Source organism: Bubalus kerabau, chromosome 1, assembly GCF_029407905.1.
Source record: "Bubalus kerabau isolate K-KA32 ecotype Philippines breed swamp buffalo chromosome 1, PCC_UOA_SB_1v2, whole genome shotgun sequence".
Lineage (NCBI taxonomy): Eukaryota > Metazoa > Chordata > Mammalia > Artiodactyla > Bovidae > Bubalus > Bubalus kerabau.
In genome coordinates this window covers 173,735,615-173,755,100 of record NC_073624.1, presented here as the reverse complement: position 1 = coordinate 173,755,100, position 19,486 = coordinate 173,735,615, and the positions used below count along the sequence as shown (strand labels likewise).

The following is a 19,486-nucleotide window of genomic DNA, read 5'->3' as shown; positions in this document are numbered from 1 at the left end:
GAGTGGCCAAGGAGGAGTGGGTGGGAGAGGGGGCGGGGCCTGGTAGGGCTAGGGTCCCTGGGGCGGGTTGGGGAGCCGCGTGGCTGGTCTCCGAGGGCGAGGTTGGGCGGGACTGGGTCCTGGGCGGCGAGGCCGGGGTGGAGGGGTTCAGAAGCGTTTGTCTTTAACCAGGCCATTCCTCAGCGGCTTCCTGCGAGCCAGAACCGGCCCAGGTTAGCCTGGGGACCCCACGCCCTTGCGGAGCGCCCCCAACCCCTGTCCCGCCCTCCTAGCCTTTCACATCTCTTTTCCCAGCTCCGCCTCCACCCTTCCTCCCAGCCCACAAGGCCAAAAGACCCTGCCATCTGCCTGCTGGGCGAGTGGTCCCCGCTCCTCCCCACAATTAAACCCTTCTCTCCCCTCCCCACCTCCTGAGCCACCCGCGGCTGCTGGAGGGCAAGTTACCTACCAACTCTGCCTGAACCAGGACCTGGACCTCTGCCTCCACAGGAGGCAGAATTGACCAGAGCCCCCTGCGACCCCACTGGAGCGGGGCAGGCTCCTACCCACCTCCAGGAGCCTTACCAAGAAAGGCTTCCCAGGCCACGATTCTCCATCCACTGCCTGCTGTCTACATCTGCCACAGCCCCTATTTTGCTTCCATGTCCTTAAAACAAGTTATGTAGTGTTTTAAAAAAGAATCAATACTATAAGTGCCCAGCTTGAGATCCCACAGAAAGACCCCTAACTTCTAAACAATGTGCACGGTTTGCATCTTTTGAACTGTCTAGAAAGATGTGTGCTCCTGCACTTCAATTTTCCAAATGGTGCAGCTGAGATGGCACCCATGTGCCCTGGCACTCTCCTTAATTCCATCTTCCCTGCCTGTGTTAGTGGCAGATCTCTGGGCTCCCCACTGGGAGGGGACCTGCGCTCTGAGGGGTCTACCCAGGCCCACCTTACTGGACCCAACAGGTCTGCCCTGCTCCTCACTGCTCCTCCAGCCCTTGCTCAGAGTTACACCCTGTTTAACTGCCAGTCTGCTGATGCCAAGATGGACCTCACTGCAGCCTAATGGTCATGGCCATTGGCCATTCCTGTTCCCATGTATGAGAACTCTTCATGCCTTTGCACATGATCGATCCATCAGTCTCTGCTGAAGTGAGTTCTACAGTCCAGCTTACACACAAATGTATTTTTTTGAGCCAGTAATACATTCTTGGGCTTCCCTGGTGGCTCAGTGGTAAAGATCCTGCCTGCCAATGCAGGAGATGTGGGTTCAATTTCTGGGTTGGGAAGATCCCTTGGAGAAGAAAATGGCAAGCCACTTTATTCTTGCCTGGAGAATCCCATGGACAGACGAGCCTAGTGGGTTACAGTCCAGGGGATCGCAAAAGAGTCGAACACAACTTAGCAACTAAACAACAAATATATTCTCATGATCTAGAATCAGAAAGCACAGCAAACTCAGTTTGACTGGATGACTCCTAACAATCCACTAGTTTTCCTGAGAATGCTCACAGACATATGTGGATTACTGCCCTCTGCAGCTCTCTGGTGTGTGGAGCACTCTAGCCCACACACCCTTTCATATGAGGACTTTCCCGAGGAGACAGTCTCAGTCACTGTGATTCGCTCTTCCCTTGGGCTGGAGCCCTGGATGTCCCTTCCTGGGAGCACGACTCTCCCCCTCAGCCCACTTCTCCGTGGGTTGCTGCTCTCTCACTGCCACCACAGGAGTCCTTTATCTAGGAGATCAGAGATAAGCCCCCTGTGGACCGCCCATCTGTCCCATAGCTTCTGGCTTTGCCTGTTGGTCCTTCAGACAGAGCATAGGTGGGATTCCTGGCTTCTCGAGTCTTCTCATAGTTCCGTTCGTTGTTGGACGACACAGTCTCTCGTTTCTGCTCTTGTTCGATTGCACAGCCTTCATTTCTACACCGACATCTTTGATCTTTTGGAAGTCTGTGCTGGGGGCTGATGTGAGATAAAGATGGTTACCAAGGAAGCGTCCCACTGACACTTCTTCCCTCCCGGGGTTCCTTCTTTGTTAAAGTTTGATAGGCTCAGCTCTGTTCCTGCTGTTTTTAATTCCTATACTTTTATAGAAGGTTTAATACCTCCAAGGATCTGTATTCCCTGCCCTGGACCTTTTTATCAGAGCTTTCCTGGGGTGATTCAGGTTGGTTTTTCTGCACAAGCTTCCACGTGTCCCCTCCCTCCTCAAAAACAGTGTTAGTATTTGTGGGGGGAGGGGAGTACCCAATTCTGGCAGGATGGCCTCTCTGCAGTATCAGATTTACACTTTTTTAGCCTCAGTGCAACACTGCAGGGAAAGAAAAAATCAGAGTGAGGGTGGAAGCTGGAGGGAGATGTGGACAGGCAGGGACCCAGGGGGGTTTCTGGATATTTCCTTGCGGATAAGGAGAAGGGAGAGAAGGGGGTCTCTCGAGGGTTTTGCAAGGTTTTCAATTTAAGTTGCCGTCAGCTGCGATGGGCAAATGTACAGTAGAGGTAGTTTGGGAGTGGGGCTGGGGGTTGATTTTGGATATTTGAGAAGGTGCTGAGAATGGTGCTCAGAGCAGCACTGGGAGCTGGGAGAGGCACTGGGAAGTCGGGTTGGATTCAGTGACCCTGGTGGGGGAGAAGCCAGGCACATGAGCAGGAAGGTGGCAGAAAGTGAAGTGGGGAGCAGAAGCAGACTGGCGATTGCAAAAGGAGAGGTCGGGCTGGGTATGGGGTTTCTTTTGGGGGGCTGACAAAAATGTCCTAAAACCGTGGTGAGGGTTGCACAACCCTGTGGATGGACCAAAAACATTGAATTCTACATAGTAAATGGGCAAACTGCATGGTGTGTGAATTCTATCTCGATAAAACTGTTTTTAAAAAGGGGAGGGGTTTAAGGGACCACCAGGTTTGTTTAGCATCAGTGGAGCAGACAGGAGTGGTCTCAGTGGGTGACGGGGGAAAGATCCCAGAGGGAGCTGGGTTTGGGAAGGGAGAGGAGCGGGGTGCTGTGCTGTAAAGGGGGATGGGGTGGGGAAGATGCTGGCCAGACTGGCAGAGAAGCGGCTTCTCTCTTTGATCAGAATGTCCCTGAGCAGGCAAGGGGGTAGACATCGGTGGCCCAGACGGTGGCTTCAGAAGGAGATGGACCAGCTACCAAACTGCCAGCCAGGCAAGAGGGTGGACATCTTCCTCCCGGGGACACGGGGGCCAGTCATCAGGTGAGGGGACGATGATGAAGACACTGGTGGCCGAGGAGAAGGGAGAGTCCCAGGAGCGCAGGCACCACCCCGGCATCATTAGGACCCTTGGCCCACGTGGCTGCTGTGGCCAGAACGTGGGTCTCAGCTCTTAAGATACAGCAGGGCCTGCTGAGAGCGTGGCGAAGGCCAATGTCTGGGGAGGTGGGGCTGGCAAGTCAGCAGAGCCAGAGTGGGGTGAGGGGCCTGGATGAACGGCGGTCCCAGCAGCCTGAGAGGATGACGGGGGCTTCAGGCCGAGGTTGTGCCCAGGGAGCGGGGGTCACTGCAGGGGCCCGAAGATGGAGGCCCAGGAGGGGTTGGATCAGGCCCAGGGTGGAGGCGGATCAGAAGAGAGAACCAGCAGAAGCAAGGGAGGCATCGGTGCCGCCTTGCCACATGATTTGTTCTTCCGCTCCGGAGTCCTTCCAAGTGATTCTCAGTCGCCGTTTTCTTACTGTTTTCAGACCTAACTGAATTTTCTCATCATACATGGTCTGCGTGATCCCGGTTCTGAGTAACTGAGGTTGCTCCTGTGGCCTGGTTTTTTTTTTTTTTTTTTTTTCAATTTTGATCAGCGTTCTGTGCTTTAAAAGAGCATCTGTCCCTGGGCTTCCCTGATGGCTCAGTGGTAAAGAATCCGCCCGCCAGTGCAGGAAGACATGGATTCGATCCCTGAACTGGGAAGATACCACATGCCTCAGGGCGACTGAGCTCACGCACCACAACCACCGAGCCTGTGCCCCCTAGAGCCCGCGCTCTGAAGCAAGAGAAGCCACCGCAACGAGCGCCCAAGCACCACGACTAGAGATTAGCCCCTGCTCGTCGTGACTAGAGAAGCCTGAGCAGCAGCTAAGACCCAGCACGGACAAAAATACGTCATAAACATTAAGTTTAAAAATACAGAAAAGAACACCTGTTCCTGCTTCCGAGCCGCCTGTTGGGGAGCATGGACTTAACCTCCCGGGGTCCCCTCTCGCCACAGTTTAGGGCTGCACTGTGCAGATTCCTCCAGATCAAAGGTTACACCCGAATGTCTCTTCCTGTCCTTTACTTGCAACTTGCATTTTATCCTGGAGTTGAAGTCTTTTAACCAGGTCAGAAGTGGGTTTATTTAAAAGCCCAGTCTCATAACTGTCCTGATGATTCCATAAGGGTTTATTTGGATGCCTATTATTTGAGATTCTGAGCTCTATTTTGCATTACTTATTCTGCTTTTTCTAACTTTCCTTTTCTGTATTTGTTATGCCTGTTTTTTGTTCCATTCTCCCCTTTACACCCTAATAGTGTTAACGTAAGTACTCACTATAGTTGGTTTCCCTGGTGGCTCAGACAGTAAAGAGTCTGCCTGCAATGTAGGACACCCGGGTTTGATCCCTGGGTTGGGAAGATCCCCTGGAGAAGGAAATGGCAACCCACTCCAGTATTCTTGCCTGGAAAATCCCATGGACCAAAGAGCCTGATGGGTTACAGTCCATGGGGTTGCAAAGAGTTGGATACGACTGAGCGACTAACATAGATAACCCAAAGGTAATCCCCTGGGGCTTCCCAGGTGGCGTTAGTGGTCAAGAACCCACCTGCCAATGCCGGAGACATAAGAGATGCAGGTTTGATTCCTAGGTTGGGAAGATCCCCCAGAGGAGAGCATGGCATTTATTTTTATTTTATTTTATTAAGCTTGACCCAAACATGGCATCTTTGTGATTCTTTTTTAATTTTTGGCTGTGCAGCATGTGGGATCTTGGTTCCCAACCAGGGGTCAAACCTGCATACCCTGCAGTGGAAACGCAGAGTCCCAACCACTGGATCACCAAAGAAGTCCCAGCTCTAATTCTTTTAAATCTCTGAGATTAGGCATTTAAAAGAATTTTACCCAGATATGTGTCAGTTTCTCTGCTGATGTATCTCTTGGGTATAGTTTTCTTGTTTTCTGAAATATTCTTGTAGAGAAGATCTGCAAGTGGTAAGCATTCTTAATTTTTGTTCCTGTGGATATTCTTTTTTTTTTTTCTCTCTCTCTCTCTCTCTCTCTCGATGGGGATGCTGGGGACAAAATCCAGGATCTCATTCAAGCCAACAGGTATCTTTTCTCTTGAGTAATTGTTTTTCAAGTTGTATACAAGAGCCCTGGTTTCCTGTTACTTTCTTTCAGCGTTGGAGGTGGTATCTGACTCCACAGTCTTCCAGCTTCCCTTGCTGCTTTAGTCCGTTACTGTTTTGTAGGTCATCTCTTCTTTTCTGTGGCTGTTTCACATTTCCCAGGCTCCCCTGCCCATGGGATTCTCAGGCAAGAACACTGGAGTGGGTAACCATTCCCTTCTCCAGGAGATCTTCCCAACCCAGGGATTGAACCCAGGTCTCCCACCCTGCAGGCAGATTCTTTACCATCTGAGCCACCAGGGAAGCCCCATGTTTGGGGCAAGGATGCTTTTTTATTCATCCTACTGATGATTTATGGTTTGTCACTTTCTGGAAGAATTCTCAGCGTTATGTCTTCTCATTGTTCTCTTTTCCTGTCTGTCTCTTCTTAGAACTCAGCCAGGTAATTCTTACCATTCGAGTTGTCATATTTTCCATGTGTTTAGCTGAATTCTGGATAATTTCTCTACAGCTTTCAATTTACTGATTCTCCTTTAAGCTGTATCTAATTGTTGGAGACAACTTCTACAGTAGGTTGAACAGTGGTCCCTAAAAAGATAAAAAGTTCCCATCCTAATCTCTGGAACTGTGAATGTGACTATTTGGAAAAAGAGTCTTTATAAAGGTAATTAAATGAAGGAAATTGCAAAGAGATGATAGTGGTCTAAATGCAATGACAAACGTCCTTAGAAGAGAAGAGCTGGAGAGAAGAGACCTTGTGGAGACAGGAAATGGAGCCTCGAGTGATGCAGCCACAAGCCAAGAGGAGCCCCAGAAACTGCAGGAGGCAAGCAAGGACCCTTCCCTAGACCTTCAGAGAGAATCTGTGGCTCCTGTTGACACCTTCATGTCAGACGTCTGGTCTCCAGAACTGTGAGAGAAGAACCTTCTGTTGTTCTAAGCCCCCTGGTTTGTGGCACTTTGTTACAGCAGACCCAGGAAAGTAACTGAACGTCCGATGCTGTTTTGACTGGTCTCTCGGGTCTTTTACATTTTTCATAAACTTTCAACTTTAGAATAATTTTTAGATTTGCAGAGATAGCATCAAGAGTTCCAGGGCAGGCCTTGTCCAAGCTTCCCCAAACGCTGACATTTCATATCTCCACAGTGCATCTGTCACAGCTAAGAAACCAACGCTGGGGACACTGCGATGGGCTAAACAGTAGACTTTATTTGAATTTCACCAGTTTTTCTACAGATGTCTCTTCTGGTCCAGGATTCCACAACTGCATTCAGTCAGTCTGAGCTAGGACAGCTCCTCTGTCTCTTGTTTTCCATGACCTGACAGTTTTGAGGTGTCCCGACCAGCTCTTTTGTGGCACATCCCACATTCTCATTGCTTTTTATCCCATCTTGTTTTGTACTCAACTGTGCTAATTCTAGTTATCCTTAGGGATCGGGCAGCATTCCCTGGTCCCCTGTCATCTCTGTATGGAGTTTGTTCTTTGCCATCCTAGTGGGAATGCTGTCATTTGGGGCTGGAGGTGCCAGCCTCCCAACCTACATTCTGGCTGGACATTCTTAGGGGAGACAGAGCAGGGAATGGGGTGCGGCTAGGGGGTCTGACTTTCCCTTTGCCTTGGGCTCTCCAGGAGTTCACTGTCTTACAGCAGAAAGAGCTTTCAGAGTTTCAGACTTGGCCAAGCAAGTGCTTTCCTTCCAGAAGCCTCTGAGGGTTGATCAGACTGCTTGGTGAGACCTCACCGATCTCTATGTGTAATTCCCAACTAAAATTTGCTGGACACAGACAATCCAACACCCTTAGAACTAGATTCCCAGCTCCCACCCCCATGGGTGCACACGGCCCTGCCCTGAGTCCCATCTCGGTAAATGGCAGCTCAAGCCAGAGGTCTTGGATCATCCTTGATTCTTTTGTTTCTGTTTCACCTACATCCAGAGCAAGTCTGGTGAGTTCTCCAACACACCTGGGATCTGACCACTGGGATGACCTCACCTGCTGCCCAGACCTCTTGTGTCCACCATGCCCGCTCCCTGGCCTGACTCCTCTCTCGACCCCAGGCTCTGACCATCCCCCAGTTCTCTGCTCCCCTTCTCAGGTCTGTTTTTCTCTTCTTCCTCACTGCCCATGCTGACCCATGCGTCACTGCACTCTGAGCCCACTGCTTCCAGGGAACCATCTTGCCCAGCCTGGTCTCTCACAATCTCCCAGGGGCCAAATCAGAGGTCTGCTGGGAAGCACCCTGGGGGCCTTCAGCGGTCCCCTCTCCCCCACCTCACTGCTGCTCAACCACTCCTCACATTGCTTGTGGGGTGCTGCATGCCTTGGACCTGGCTGGTCACCCCAGCCTGCCTCCATTCACCCCTGGGGCCCCTCTAGGCCAGGGGCTTTGGGTGCCATCTGGCTCACATCCCAGGGCTGGAAGTCCCCAGGCCCACCTCCAGAAAGCTTCAAGAGGTCCCTTTTGCTCTCCGTCCCTATGGCTCCCACCTGGGTCCAAACCCTGAGCCCCATCTCCTGCTTGGCTGACCAGTGGTTGCCTCAAGGGACCTTGAAGCCAGGGAGTATCAGCATGAACAGAGTGCAGGCTCTGGCGCCCACAGCACCCCCTGCCCCCACCTCCACTGCCACCTGCTTAGAGGCTGTTGTCAGTCCTGGCCAACGGCCGCCCCTCACCACTGGGCTTGGCCCTTACAGCTCCCACCACTGAGACCCTGATCTCACCCCTCACCATTCTGCCCCGACCAGGCACCTTTCTGCCCCCACCTTCCTCGCTGTCTGTTCTGACAGTGTCTAACTCTGTAGCTACATGGTCCATGCCTTTATTGCAGTCTCTCTTTTGAATGGAGGCTCCGGGTGGGGGACAGCGTCCACCTGGGCTTCATCCGCCGCCGCGTCTCCAGGGCCCGCCCTCAGCGCGCGCTCCATCAGAGGTAGCTAAAGGAATGAACCGGGGCCGCCGGCCCCTCCAAACTCACTCAGCTTTGCGGGGCTTGGGGCTCGGGGCCTCTGCCGTGTCATATTCCCGCACATCCTTCAGCTCCCGCACCTGGCCCGTCAGCACTTTAGCAGCAAAAGCCACGATGTACTGTGGGAGGGGAAGGCAGAGGTGAAAAGAGAGCCCTGCGCCTCCTGACCGCCGTCTGCTCCTGCCACAGGCCCTCTGCCCCTTGCCTAACGTGGCCCTCTCACTGGACCTGTGTGAGAAGGGCCTGCACCTGGAGGGCTCCTCAGGGACGGGGACCGGAACAGGACAGGCGTCTGAGGAGGGCCAGGTGGGGAGGCGTTGCGGGCGTCCACTCACCAGGAACCAGTAGAGGTTCATGAGGGTGAGCAGCAGCAGGAGCACGTTGAAGAAGAAATAGAAGGGGATGTCAGGCACCGACCGCAGGCTGCAGTAGCTCGTGGCGTACAGGACCTTGAGCGGGAACCAGTAGAGGCGGAACCAGAACCTGCAGGAGGGAGGGGAGGCTGTGGGGGAGAAGCGGAGGATGGCCCCACCCCGTGCCTGACCTGTCCCGGCTGGAATCATCCATCTGTCCCTGTCTCCTTACCCCACCCTTGTTCATTCCTGCCCATCTGTCTCCTTTCCTGCTCTGTCCTTTCCAGCCCACTTGTTTCTTCCCGACTCGCACCGCCTACTGCCCTGCAAGGCCCTGCCCACCCCACCAAGCCCCACCTGCTTCCCCGGCCTGGCCCTGTCCCTTCCCACAAGCCCTATCCAGTCCCCAACTGGCCCCACCACCTCACCAACCCCACCCGCTTCCCTGCTGGGCCCACCCCGTCTCTGGGACCGGCTTTCTCCTTGCTCGGCCACGCCCACCCTTCTAAACCCCACCCCCTTCCCTGCCGGGCCCACCCCGTCTCTGGGACCCGCATTCTTCTGGCTTGGCCACGCCCACTCATCTAAACCCCACCCCCTTTCCGACCTGGCCTCGCCCGCCTCCACCAAGTCCCCGCCCCTTCCACTGGGCCCGCCTCCTCCCCTCACCAGCTGAGGCAGAAGCTGAGGCAGCCCAGGTCGGCAGCCAGAGCGTGCAGCCTATGGTGGGCGCCTCCGCGGGACTTGAAGTAGACATTGAGCTTGGTGAACTCCAGCTGTACGTCGCTGATGTCATGCAAGAAGAGCACAAGGATGCCCACCTTGTGGTACCTGGGGAGGAGAGCGGGAGAGCAGAGAGGACCAGTTACATAGGACCCTACCCACGCCCAGGCTCCCAAGCACAGGCCCCCTTGGCCGCCCCGCTCAGGCTTCCTGTGGGCGGGTTCAGAGCCATCCTCCCTGGCCCGGCTGCCCTGCCCATCCCTTCATGGGGCTAGGTCAGCAGTAGCACCCAGACCGAGTCCACCCTGTGGCAGCCCCACCCAGGCCCTCACCCTATCCCTCGTGACTCAGGAACTTCTCTGGAAGTACTTTCTCTGATCCTTCCTCACCTCCTGACGGGTAACCCCACCCGTGACCCCTGACCCCTCTGTAACCCCTGACCCTCACATGTCCAGACCCCTCAAACTTTAAACACGACTGCCTCGCTGATGTTCCCAGGTTTACACATTTAACCTGAACACGGCCACAATCTGCAGGTTTGCCTGAGACGGGCTGGGTCCCCACCAGGATCTGCAGGAGCCTGGAGCCCCGCTCCCAACCCCTCAGAGCTGCGTGGCCCAGCGGCCTGAGTCCAGCCTGGATGTGGCCGTGTGCCTTCGTCACATCTCTGTCCCCACTCTATCCTCCTGACAGCTCAGGCTCCTGACAGTCACAGGCTGTGCTCACCACCTAACATCCCTGGTGTTCCTGGAGCCTTCCTTCACCGCCCTTCGTCTCTGCTCACCTGTCACCCCCAACCCCCCGCACCTAAACTCACCACCTCAGCAGTCCTCATCTTTCCACTCGAATTTTCCAGTTATCACCTTCAGATAAATGTGGGGCTTTTTTGGGGGGTGAGGGGATGTTATCTGACTCTACCCTCTAGAGCAGGGCTGTCTGATAGAATTTTCAGGAATGATAGGAATGTTCTAAACCTGCACTGTCTGAGACCCAGTCACCAGCTACAGTCACCAGCCACATACTGGCGCTGAAGTACAGAATGTGTGATTTTATTTGTTTAATTAACATTAACAAGGCCACCCATGGCCAGCAGCTACTGTGCTGGAGGGCATAGCTAGTCCAATAGGAATAGAATATGAGCTGTATATGTCATCATTTTTTAAATTTTATTGAAGTACAGTTGATTTACAATATTGTGTTAATTTATGCTGTACAGCAAAGTGGTTCAGTTTTATATATATGTATTTTTATATATATAAAGGCTTCCCTGGTAGCTCAGCTGGTAAAGAATTCACCTGCAATGCAGGAGACCTGGGTTCGATCCCTGGATTGGGAAGATCCCCCGGAAAAGGGAATGGCAACCCACTCCAGTATTCTTGCCTGGAGAATCCCATGGACAGAGGAGCCTGGCAGTCTACAGTCCATGGGGTCGCAAAGAGTCGGGCACAACTGAGTGACTAAGCACATTCTTACATATATATGTGTGTGTGTGTGTGTGTGTATTCGTTTTCATATTTTTCCATTAGGATTTATCACAGGGTACTGAATATAGTTTCCTGTGCTATACAGTAGGACTTTGTTGTTTAATCCTTCTATATGTAAGTATTTACATCTGATAATCCCAATTTCGTTTTAAATTTTCTATCAGCCACATTAAAAAAAAAATAAAGTGGAAGAGGTAAAATGAATTCTAATAATATATTCTAAATAATTCAGTATATCTTAAATATTGTCATTCAACATGTAAATGAGGTAACAAAGGGATCGCAAGGTATTTTCACTCTCCTTTGCCTTGGAATCAGAGTGGCTTTTACATATACAGCAGCTTGTGGCTTGGACAGGCTCTGCCCTGAAGCACCGTGACCACATATGGTGGCCACAGCGGGTTCTGGAACATCAGGGTCTGTCTGTCGGGCTCATGGTCGCACCCCCAGCAGCACCTGCCACATGGCAGGTGTTCAGTAAACACTTGCTTTGTGACCCGGCCAAGGGTGCCATCTAGGAGAGGTCAGAGTGGCACAGATGGGGTGGGGGCAGGGGGGCCTCTTTGCACCTGTCTCACCCCATCACTTTAGAGTCTCTCTCCAGAAACCTCCCCCACGGACACTCCCATGCCTGACCCAAGGATCAGCCTCTGTCCTGTGCCAGCCTCCTGCCACTGCTCACGCCAGCACCCTCCACCCTCCTGTCTCCCCCTGGACTCACCGGAAGGCATAAGAGGAGACGATGAGGACCAAGGTGACCACGTGGTGGACAAGCATGACCACTGAGTCCTTGCGCCAAGCATCCAGGTACAGCGTGGCATAGATGGAATGGCCGTAGAAGCTTCCCTGTAGTAGGTAGGCCACTGCAATGTCCCGTGGCACTGCCATGCCCGTCTTCCAGTCTGGGGAGGGCCGCACCGTGCTGTCAGGGACTCACAGGGCCTCTGGGACCCCCAAGTGACCCCACTCACCCCCTCAAGCCAGGCAGGTGCCATGTGTCTCTGCAGGTGTGCTGGTCACTGGCCTTCTGTTACCCACTCTCCACCCGTCATTAAGAATAGGCATTACAGTTTAGACCAATTCTAGATCTACAGAAAAAGGTGCTCCTACCCTCAAATTGACTCCTACAAGTCCATCCTAAAGAAAATCAACCCTGAATATTCATTGGAAGGACTGATGCTGAAGCTCCAGTACTTTGGCCACCTGATGCGAAGAACTGACTCTTGGAAAAGACCCTGATGCTGGGAAAGACTGAAGGCAGGAGGAGAAGAGGGTGACAGAGGATGAGAAGGTTGGATGGGATCACTGACTCAATGCACATGAACTTGGGCAAACTCTGGGAGATGGTGAGGGACAAGGAGGCCTTGTGTGCTGCAGTCCATGGGGTTGCAGAGAGTTGAACACGACTGACCGACTGAACAGCAGCCCTGGAATCAGTCCTGTGCAGAATTTCCAACTCTGCCCCAGGCCCCCTTCCTGTTTCTCTTACTCACCAGGCTTGCTCGAGACCCTCTCAGCAAATCCAGACTGATGGAGGTGCCACCTGCCTCGCTGTGCCGGCCAGTGCCCATGAGTGTGGGTGCTCCTGCACAGCAGGCCCGGCTCCACCTCCCCTCCTCCTGTAGTACCCCCCGCCCCACCCCCGACACATGCGCCCACCCACACTCCCGTCTTGAGCCTTCCCAGTGACTCCGACCCCCAGCTACTTCTACCAGCTCTGTTCTCCCCTCCTCAGCCCATCACCAGTCTCTGCCTGATCTGACCTAGAACTCCGGGCTGTGCCGTGCTGTCTGCAGCTCCTCTGTTCACTGCACCCCTGAAATGGCCTCCACGACCTGGAGCTAGACTCAGGTCCCCCTGGAGCCCTATCCCCTAGCTGCCTCCTCCAGTGACAAGCCTTGCCTGTGCCCCAGCCCCTCCTGCAACAGAGATCCACTTGGGCCCCTCTCGGAGGGTCCCTCCTTGGTCCCTGCCCCCACCCCCGCCCTGGACCAGGCACTGCCATCTCCTCCCAGCACTGCCCCAGCTTCCCGGCCTCCAGAGCCAGTTCCTGACTGCCTGACGGTCCGTTCTCCCCGCAGCCACCTCGATGGCTGGGAATACACAGACCCCATGACCTGGCAAGCCCACTCGGCCTACAGCCAAGGGAAATGAAGACAGGGGCCCTTTATACCCATGTTCATGGCAGGAAAGGGGAAGAGCCCCAGTGCCCATCAGCAGGTGAAGGGATGCACAAAATGGGATAAATTCACACAGTGAATATTGTGCAGCCACAAAAAGGAAAGAAACATTAACACACTACAATGTGGATAAACCTCAAAAACATTATGCTGAGTAAAAGAAGCCAGACACAAACTAGTCACAGATAATCACAAACCAATGATTCCATGTAGAAGAAATGAGCACAACAGGCAAGTCCATAGGGACTGAAAGCAGATTAGTGCTTACCTGGGGCTGGAAAAGGGAGGATGGGGAGCTGCTAATGGGGATGGGTCTCCTTTGGGGCAAGATGGAATGTTCTGGAACTGGACAGACATGGTGCTTGCACAACACTGACTGTGCTAACTGCCACTGAATTGCTTGCTCACTTCAAAATGGTGAATTTTGAAAAATTGTGCTAAAAATATATATAACATAAAATGTACCATCTAGGCCACTTTTAAATTCAGTAGCACTAGGTATATTCACAGTGTCGTGCAACCAATCCCCAAACTCTTTCCATGTTGTAAAACTGAAACTCCGTTCCCACCGGACACTCCCACTGCTCCCCCTCCCCCAAGCCCCTGCCCCCCACCATCCTCCTTTCTGTCTCTGTGGACTTGACAATCCTGTGCTGTGCTTAGTCGCTCAGTTGTGTCCGATGCTTCGTGACCCCATGGACAAAGGAGCCCAGGAGCCTGGTGGGCTTCTCTGTCCGTGGGATTCTCCAGCCAAGAATATTGGAGTGGGTTGCCATGCCCTCCTCCAGGGGATCTTTCCAACCCAGGGATCAAACCCAGGTCTCCCACGTTGCAGGTGGATTCTTTACCATCTGAGCCATCAGGGAAGCCCATGAATACTGGAGTGGGTAGCCTATCCCTTCTCCAGGGGACTCTTCCCAACCCAGGAATTGAACCCGGGTCTTCTGCATTGCAGGCAGATTCTTTACCAACCTAGCTATCAGGGAAGCCCTAAGTGCCTCATATAAGTAGAATCACACAATATTTGTCTTTCTGTGACTGGTTAAAATCCATTGATTCTGGGAATTCCCTGGGAGTCCAGTGGTTAGGACTCTACACTTTCATTGCTGGTGGCATGGGTTCAATCCCTGACCAGGGAACTAAGATCCTGCAAGCCACATGGTATAGCCAAATAATTAATAAATAAAATTAAATAGTTAATTCTTTGTTATGCGTAACTAATTAAAAGAATGCCAAACACCCGACAGATCACTCACCCCCAACTTTAACACGCCCAGGGCTCCCGAGACTCTGCAGCCGAACTCACAGTCTTAGGAGGCTCTCTCAGCACGTCGTGTGTGCAGCCGCGTAGCAGCGCTGCAGTCAGCAGAGGGAGCCCCCCACCCCGCACCTGCCAGGCGCCTCTGTCCCTCTTGAGAAGGAAGGGACATAGAGGCGCCCTCTGTGGAAACTGGACACCCACTTTTCCACCTATCGCATCGGCAAGACTGGTACAGTGGGGAGCGAGCATCCCCTCTCCAGCCTTGGGCCCCGGATCTGGGGTAGAGGGAAATGGGGAGCAGATAATTCCCCATCCAGGCTGCGTCTGTACCTCCTGGCACATTTGGAGAGGGGCAAGCAGGGCTGGGTTCTGTCCCTTGGCCTCTGACCTTGTCTCCACACACACTCCCTTGCTGCTCTGGACTCTCCACATCACCCTCGCCTCATCCCCATCCTCGACCTCCAGGATCAGCTCCTGGTCTCCCCAAACCTGCCCCACCTCCACGCCCCTAGACCCCAGCATCAGCCCCACCCTCCTCTGCTCTCACACCCACCTCTGGTTTGGCAGTGAATCCTATCAATTCTGCTTTCAAAAAATTTCTTAATGATATGATCTCTCTCTCTCTCTCTTTTAGTTTTGGTCATGCCGAGCGGCATGCGGGATCTTAGTTCCCGACCAGGGATCAAACCTGTGTTCTGTGCAGTGGAAGCAGAGTCCTAACCACTGGGCAACCAGGGGGAATCCCCTTAAAACAGTTCTTAACCACTTCTCTCCCGGCTTCAGCCCTGTTCTGGCCACAGACACCAGCGCCCGCCCTCAGCCCCTCAAGTCATCCTGTCGATGCCCCACATTCTGCTCTCCGCCCTCTGGTTAAGGCCCCCAGTGCCCCTGCCCCAGCTGACTGGGCTCCTTGCTGTTTCTGATCAGCCAGGAGCATGTCTGTCTGACAGTAGCCTTTACATCTCCTATCTGCCCCCGGCTCCTCCCAGTCCCCACACAGAAGTCACCTTTGGTGGGACCATTCCCATCCCTGTGGCCTCCCTGGTGGCTCAGACAGTAAAGAATCTGCCTGCAATGCAGGAGACCTGGGTTCAGTCTCTGGATCAGCAAGATTCCCTGGGGAAGGGAATGGCTACCCATTCCAGTATTCTTGCCTGGAGAATTCCACGGACAGAAGAGCCTGGTGGGTTATAGTCCATGGGGTCACAAAGAGTAGGACACTAGCTAACGCTTTCCCCATCCCTGTAGAAAATGCCCTTCTTCCCACCTCCCAGACACCCCATATCCCCTCTCCTCTCCTCACTCAAGATTTCTCATCTGTACTTGTCCCCATTAACAGGCTTGCTATTTCAAGGTCTGCTACCCCAAAACACAGGGGTAGGGCCCTTTCTCTGACCTGCCCAGTTGTGCCAGAACAGCACCTGGTACACTGTAGGTGCTCAATAAATGTGCACCCAAACAAGTAGCTAAATTGCAAGTGTGGTCTCACAGAATAATTTATAAGGAGGAGCCAGAGGCAAGTCCATGCCCGAAACTTTGAGAGAGTTCAATTACAGTTCATTCTCAGAAAATCGAATGACAACTAAAACCTCCCCCCAGGGATGCATGACATGGGAAAAGTGCCCTGTGGACAGCAGGGTCCCAGAAAGACAGACACACAGGGCTTCCATGCTCGGCTCCCTGGTGCCACAGGAACCCTCTCAGGATGTTTATATCACACGGCAGGAAACACGCCCATGCGTGTCCCAGACACATGGCCTGTGTGGTCAGCACAAGGGGAGCGAAGTCTGACCCTCACTGCAGACTGTTCTCTATCAGCCTGCCGGGTGGTGACAGACGACACTGCAGTCACCTTCCTGCCCACCCCCCACCCAGAGCGCAGGCCAGCAGACTTCCACACCGAATCCACTCAATGGATGCAGCCACTTCTCCCCACCTATACCTCCTCGCCAAGCTGGTCCAAGCCACACTGGTCTTTCGCCTGCCCTCTGGGCCCGGCTCCCCTTCTTACCCAGGATTCATCTCCTGGGAGCCAGAAGAAGTTTCTTATAATCCACAAACCCACCCCATCTAGGATGAAACTCAAGCTCCTGCCCATCCTCCTCTCATCTTTACATATCGAGCTCATGCAAGCCCCAGGGCCTTTCCACTTGCCGGACTGACTGCCAGGGCCCACACAAGGGGTACCCCTCCTCTAGGATGTCTCCCTGTGTCCTGACACAGGGTCAGGTGCCCCCTTTCCTGGCCCACAGGCCCCTTGATCGCCATTGTCTCAGGGCTGATGTCCAGTATGGGATGTCTCATGAGTGTCTATGTCCCGAATGGAGCCCTCCCCCAACCTGCCCCACCCTGGGAGGGGCCCTACCATAGAAAACGGACGGTGGGTCATGAAAGAAGGGGTAGTCAGTGCCGAAGAGCAGGTAGGTGCTGTAGCTCCAGGCGCCCAGGTAGAAGAGAAACTTCCAGGCGCTCTCAGGCATCTTGGCGGCATCTCTAGGCTGGAGGCGGCACCGCTTGGCTAGGGGCTATGGGTGAGAAGGTGGGTGGGCCATCAGCACTGGGGGCCCAGGTCCACTCCTCCAGGGAAGGGAAACCGAAGCCCAGGGACTCCCCAGGCCAGGTCCCCACAGCCTCCTGGAACGTAACCAGAGCCCATGAGTGCCTGCCAAGAGCTAAACTTAGTGCCCAGCTGTCCAGTCAGTGGCCTGGGGAGGGGAGTGATGGGGGAGACCTGAGAGGAAACGTGAGGGGAGGCTGTGAGCAGAGGAAGGGGACATGTAGCTGTAAAGCCAGGGAGATCGTGGGGTCAGTCCAGGGGACTGGGGGTGGGGGGTCTCAATAGGAGCTGGAGGTATGACAGGGAGGAGGGAGGATTAAAGAGAAGATTTGGAAGGGGCGGTGGGGGTGAACCTGTGAAGAGAGCATGGAGGCAAATTTGGGGGCATTTGTGGGGGACACAGGGGGCTGGAACCCAGTGATCGCCAAGGGGAGAAACTTGAGGGGAAGGGGGTGCCTCAGAGGTGGAATCTGGGGAGACCTGAGAGGAACAAAAGGCTGTGGAAGATGGCGTAGGGATGTGGGGCAAGACCTGGGAACGCCGGGCGACAAAGGAAGGGAGGATGCAGGAGAGGAAGAAAGAGGGTGAGGGAAAGGACATCAAAGATGGGACCTGAAGGGACATCGGGGAAGGCACAAGAGAAGTGGGGACATGCAACGGTGAGACGTGGAGGAATCTAAGGGGCTCAGAGCCCCTGGAGTCCTGGGAGCAGAGCCTCAATCTCCCTGGGGGCGGGGCTCCACAGCGGCCGGCCAAGCCCCGCCCCCTTCCCGGAGGCGAGGCTGAGGGGGCTGGAGCACCAATAGTCGCCATGGAGACAGTTGGAGCCAGCTCCAGTAACCCCTGGCAACCAGACAACTGCCAAAAAGATGAGCTTTGGAGGACAAGGCAGCCCCTCCACCCGTTTCTGGGGAAGGGCGAGCCACAAATTTGGAGTGAGTGCCAGACCTCCGGGGATTCCAAAAGTGGGGGCGCTGTGACCTTGCTGTCCCCTACCCAGCTCCCTCAGGAAGTGAGGAGGAAGCCTGCTCCAGCCTGGTAGTCCCAAAGTGACCGTATCCCCTTCCCAGGCTCTGGTGTTCCTGGACCTCCCACCTCCCAGCTGGAAACTAGTAAGGTGGGGGAAGCAACAAAGCCAGACTGGGACCAGAGCTTACATATGGAAGGGCTCTCGTCATGCCTGCCGCCCCCTCCCTGGAGCAGGGTGGTGGCTGGGGTCTCTACCCACCATGTGGGTCAGATGGGGGTGGGGACAAGCAGCCTTGACTTAACAAGGGCCAGCCTCTTCCCCGCCAGCAGAGAAAGGCCCCTTTGTTGGCTCTGGGCACTCTGTCCCTGCACCCCCTGCCAGCTCTGGTCAGACGGGCGGAGTGACCCTAGCTGGTCCTCAGGGGAGTCACAGCCCAGCGATGAGTCCAAACGCCTTCCCACAAGCTCCCACAGCAGCGACCCCTCCCCAAGGAAGGGAGGGAGTCCAGGCACCAATGTCACCCCCGGTCACTCTCCAGGTGTGGGGGGGGGGGGCCTTCCCAGGCTCGCCGGAAATTCAGTAGTTCGGTCGCGACCCCTTGGGGGTCATACAGTCCGGCTGTAAGGACCCAGGCCGCGCGATCTCTCCCAAAGACTGAGAACGCGGCGTCGTCAGGGAGCCTCGGCTTTTGCAGCCCTTGATCAGAGGGTGGCGCTGATTCCAGAGAGACGAGCTACAGCGACCGGGCAGCTCCGGCCTCTTCCCCGTAGCAGCGGACAAGCCAGTCCCACCGCCGCACCGACCCAGGACACCAATACGGTTCGGAGAGCGCCCCGCACGACCCGGAGAAGCAAGGCGCAGAAGGCCCCTGTGCGCCGAACCTTCTCCTCCTGTGTCCTCCGCTCCTCGGTCTCCGGCTCCACCGGGTCCGAAAGAGTGCGCAGCAGCCAAGGCCCTCCCACCTCCCGGGGCCTCCTTGTGCCTCACTACCCGGATCGGTTCCCCATCTTGAACACCCTACCCGATTCGGGGTCCCCACGTCCCACGCTTCCCCGGCCCGGTCACACCCCCGCATCCACCCCCACTCCCACTCCTTCCTGACCGATAGGGCACGCGGCGGCCCACGATTCCGCGGCCCGAGCTCCTCCAGCCCGGGGGCCCCCATGTCCTAACCCCCAGCAGCACTGACCCGAAAGAGGCGCGAGGTGGCCGCCGAGCGCAGCACGGTCCAGCCGAGCGCGCCGAGGGCCAGCAGCAGCAGCTCGGGCGGCGCCAGGTGCGCGTGCTCGGCCAGGCCGCGGCGAGCAAGCCCCCAGCCGCAGTCCGCGCAACCCCGCGCCGCCGCCAGCGCGCTGCCCCAGCCGCGCTGCACCAGCTGCGCGTAGCTCGGCATGGGCTCGGGCCCCGCCGACCCCGCCGCCGCCATGCCGCCGCTCCCGGACGCCCCGGCAGTCTGCGCCCGCCCACGGTGGCCGCCGGAGCCGCGCGCCCCGCGTCACGCGCTGCAGTTGGGCCGGGGGGCGCGCTGGCGGGAGTTCTTGGGACGAAGGGGCGGGATCGGCGCTAGCTCCGCCCCGCAGGGACGGGGCGCGGCGTTTACGATTTCGGGGCGCGCGGTAGCTGGGTCCCTCGGAGGCAGCGGTGGCGTCGACCTCCGGTGTACAAGT

At 55.2% G+C, this 19,486-nt stretch overlaps 1 protein-coding gene across 2 annotated transcripts; it reads right to left on the bottom strand.

The window, feature by feature from the left end:
- Positions 1–15: 15 nt before the first annotated feature.
- On the bottom strand, positions 16–19,486 carry CERS1 (ceramide synthase 1). Of its 2 annotated transcripts, none has more exons than XM_055540889.1 (7): positions 19,009–19,486; positions 16,658–16,817; positions 11,573–11,753; positions 9,314–9,475; positions 8,627–8,774; positions 8,301–8,410; positions 16–190 (listed from the first exon to the last, which is right to left on the bottom strand). In XM_055540889.1, the coding sequence occupies exons 1-7, from the start codon at positions 19,243–19,245 to the stop codon at positions 148–150; spliced, it is 1,041 nt and encodes a 346-aa protein (XP_055396864.1). In that variant the 5' UTR covers positions 19,246–19,486; the 3' UTR covers positions 16–147. The 2 variants fall into 2 exon arrangements, with proteins under 2 accessions (XP_055396864.1, XP_055396855.1); XM_055540880.1 differs by lacking the exon at positions 16–190 and adding an exon at positions 1,396–1,956.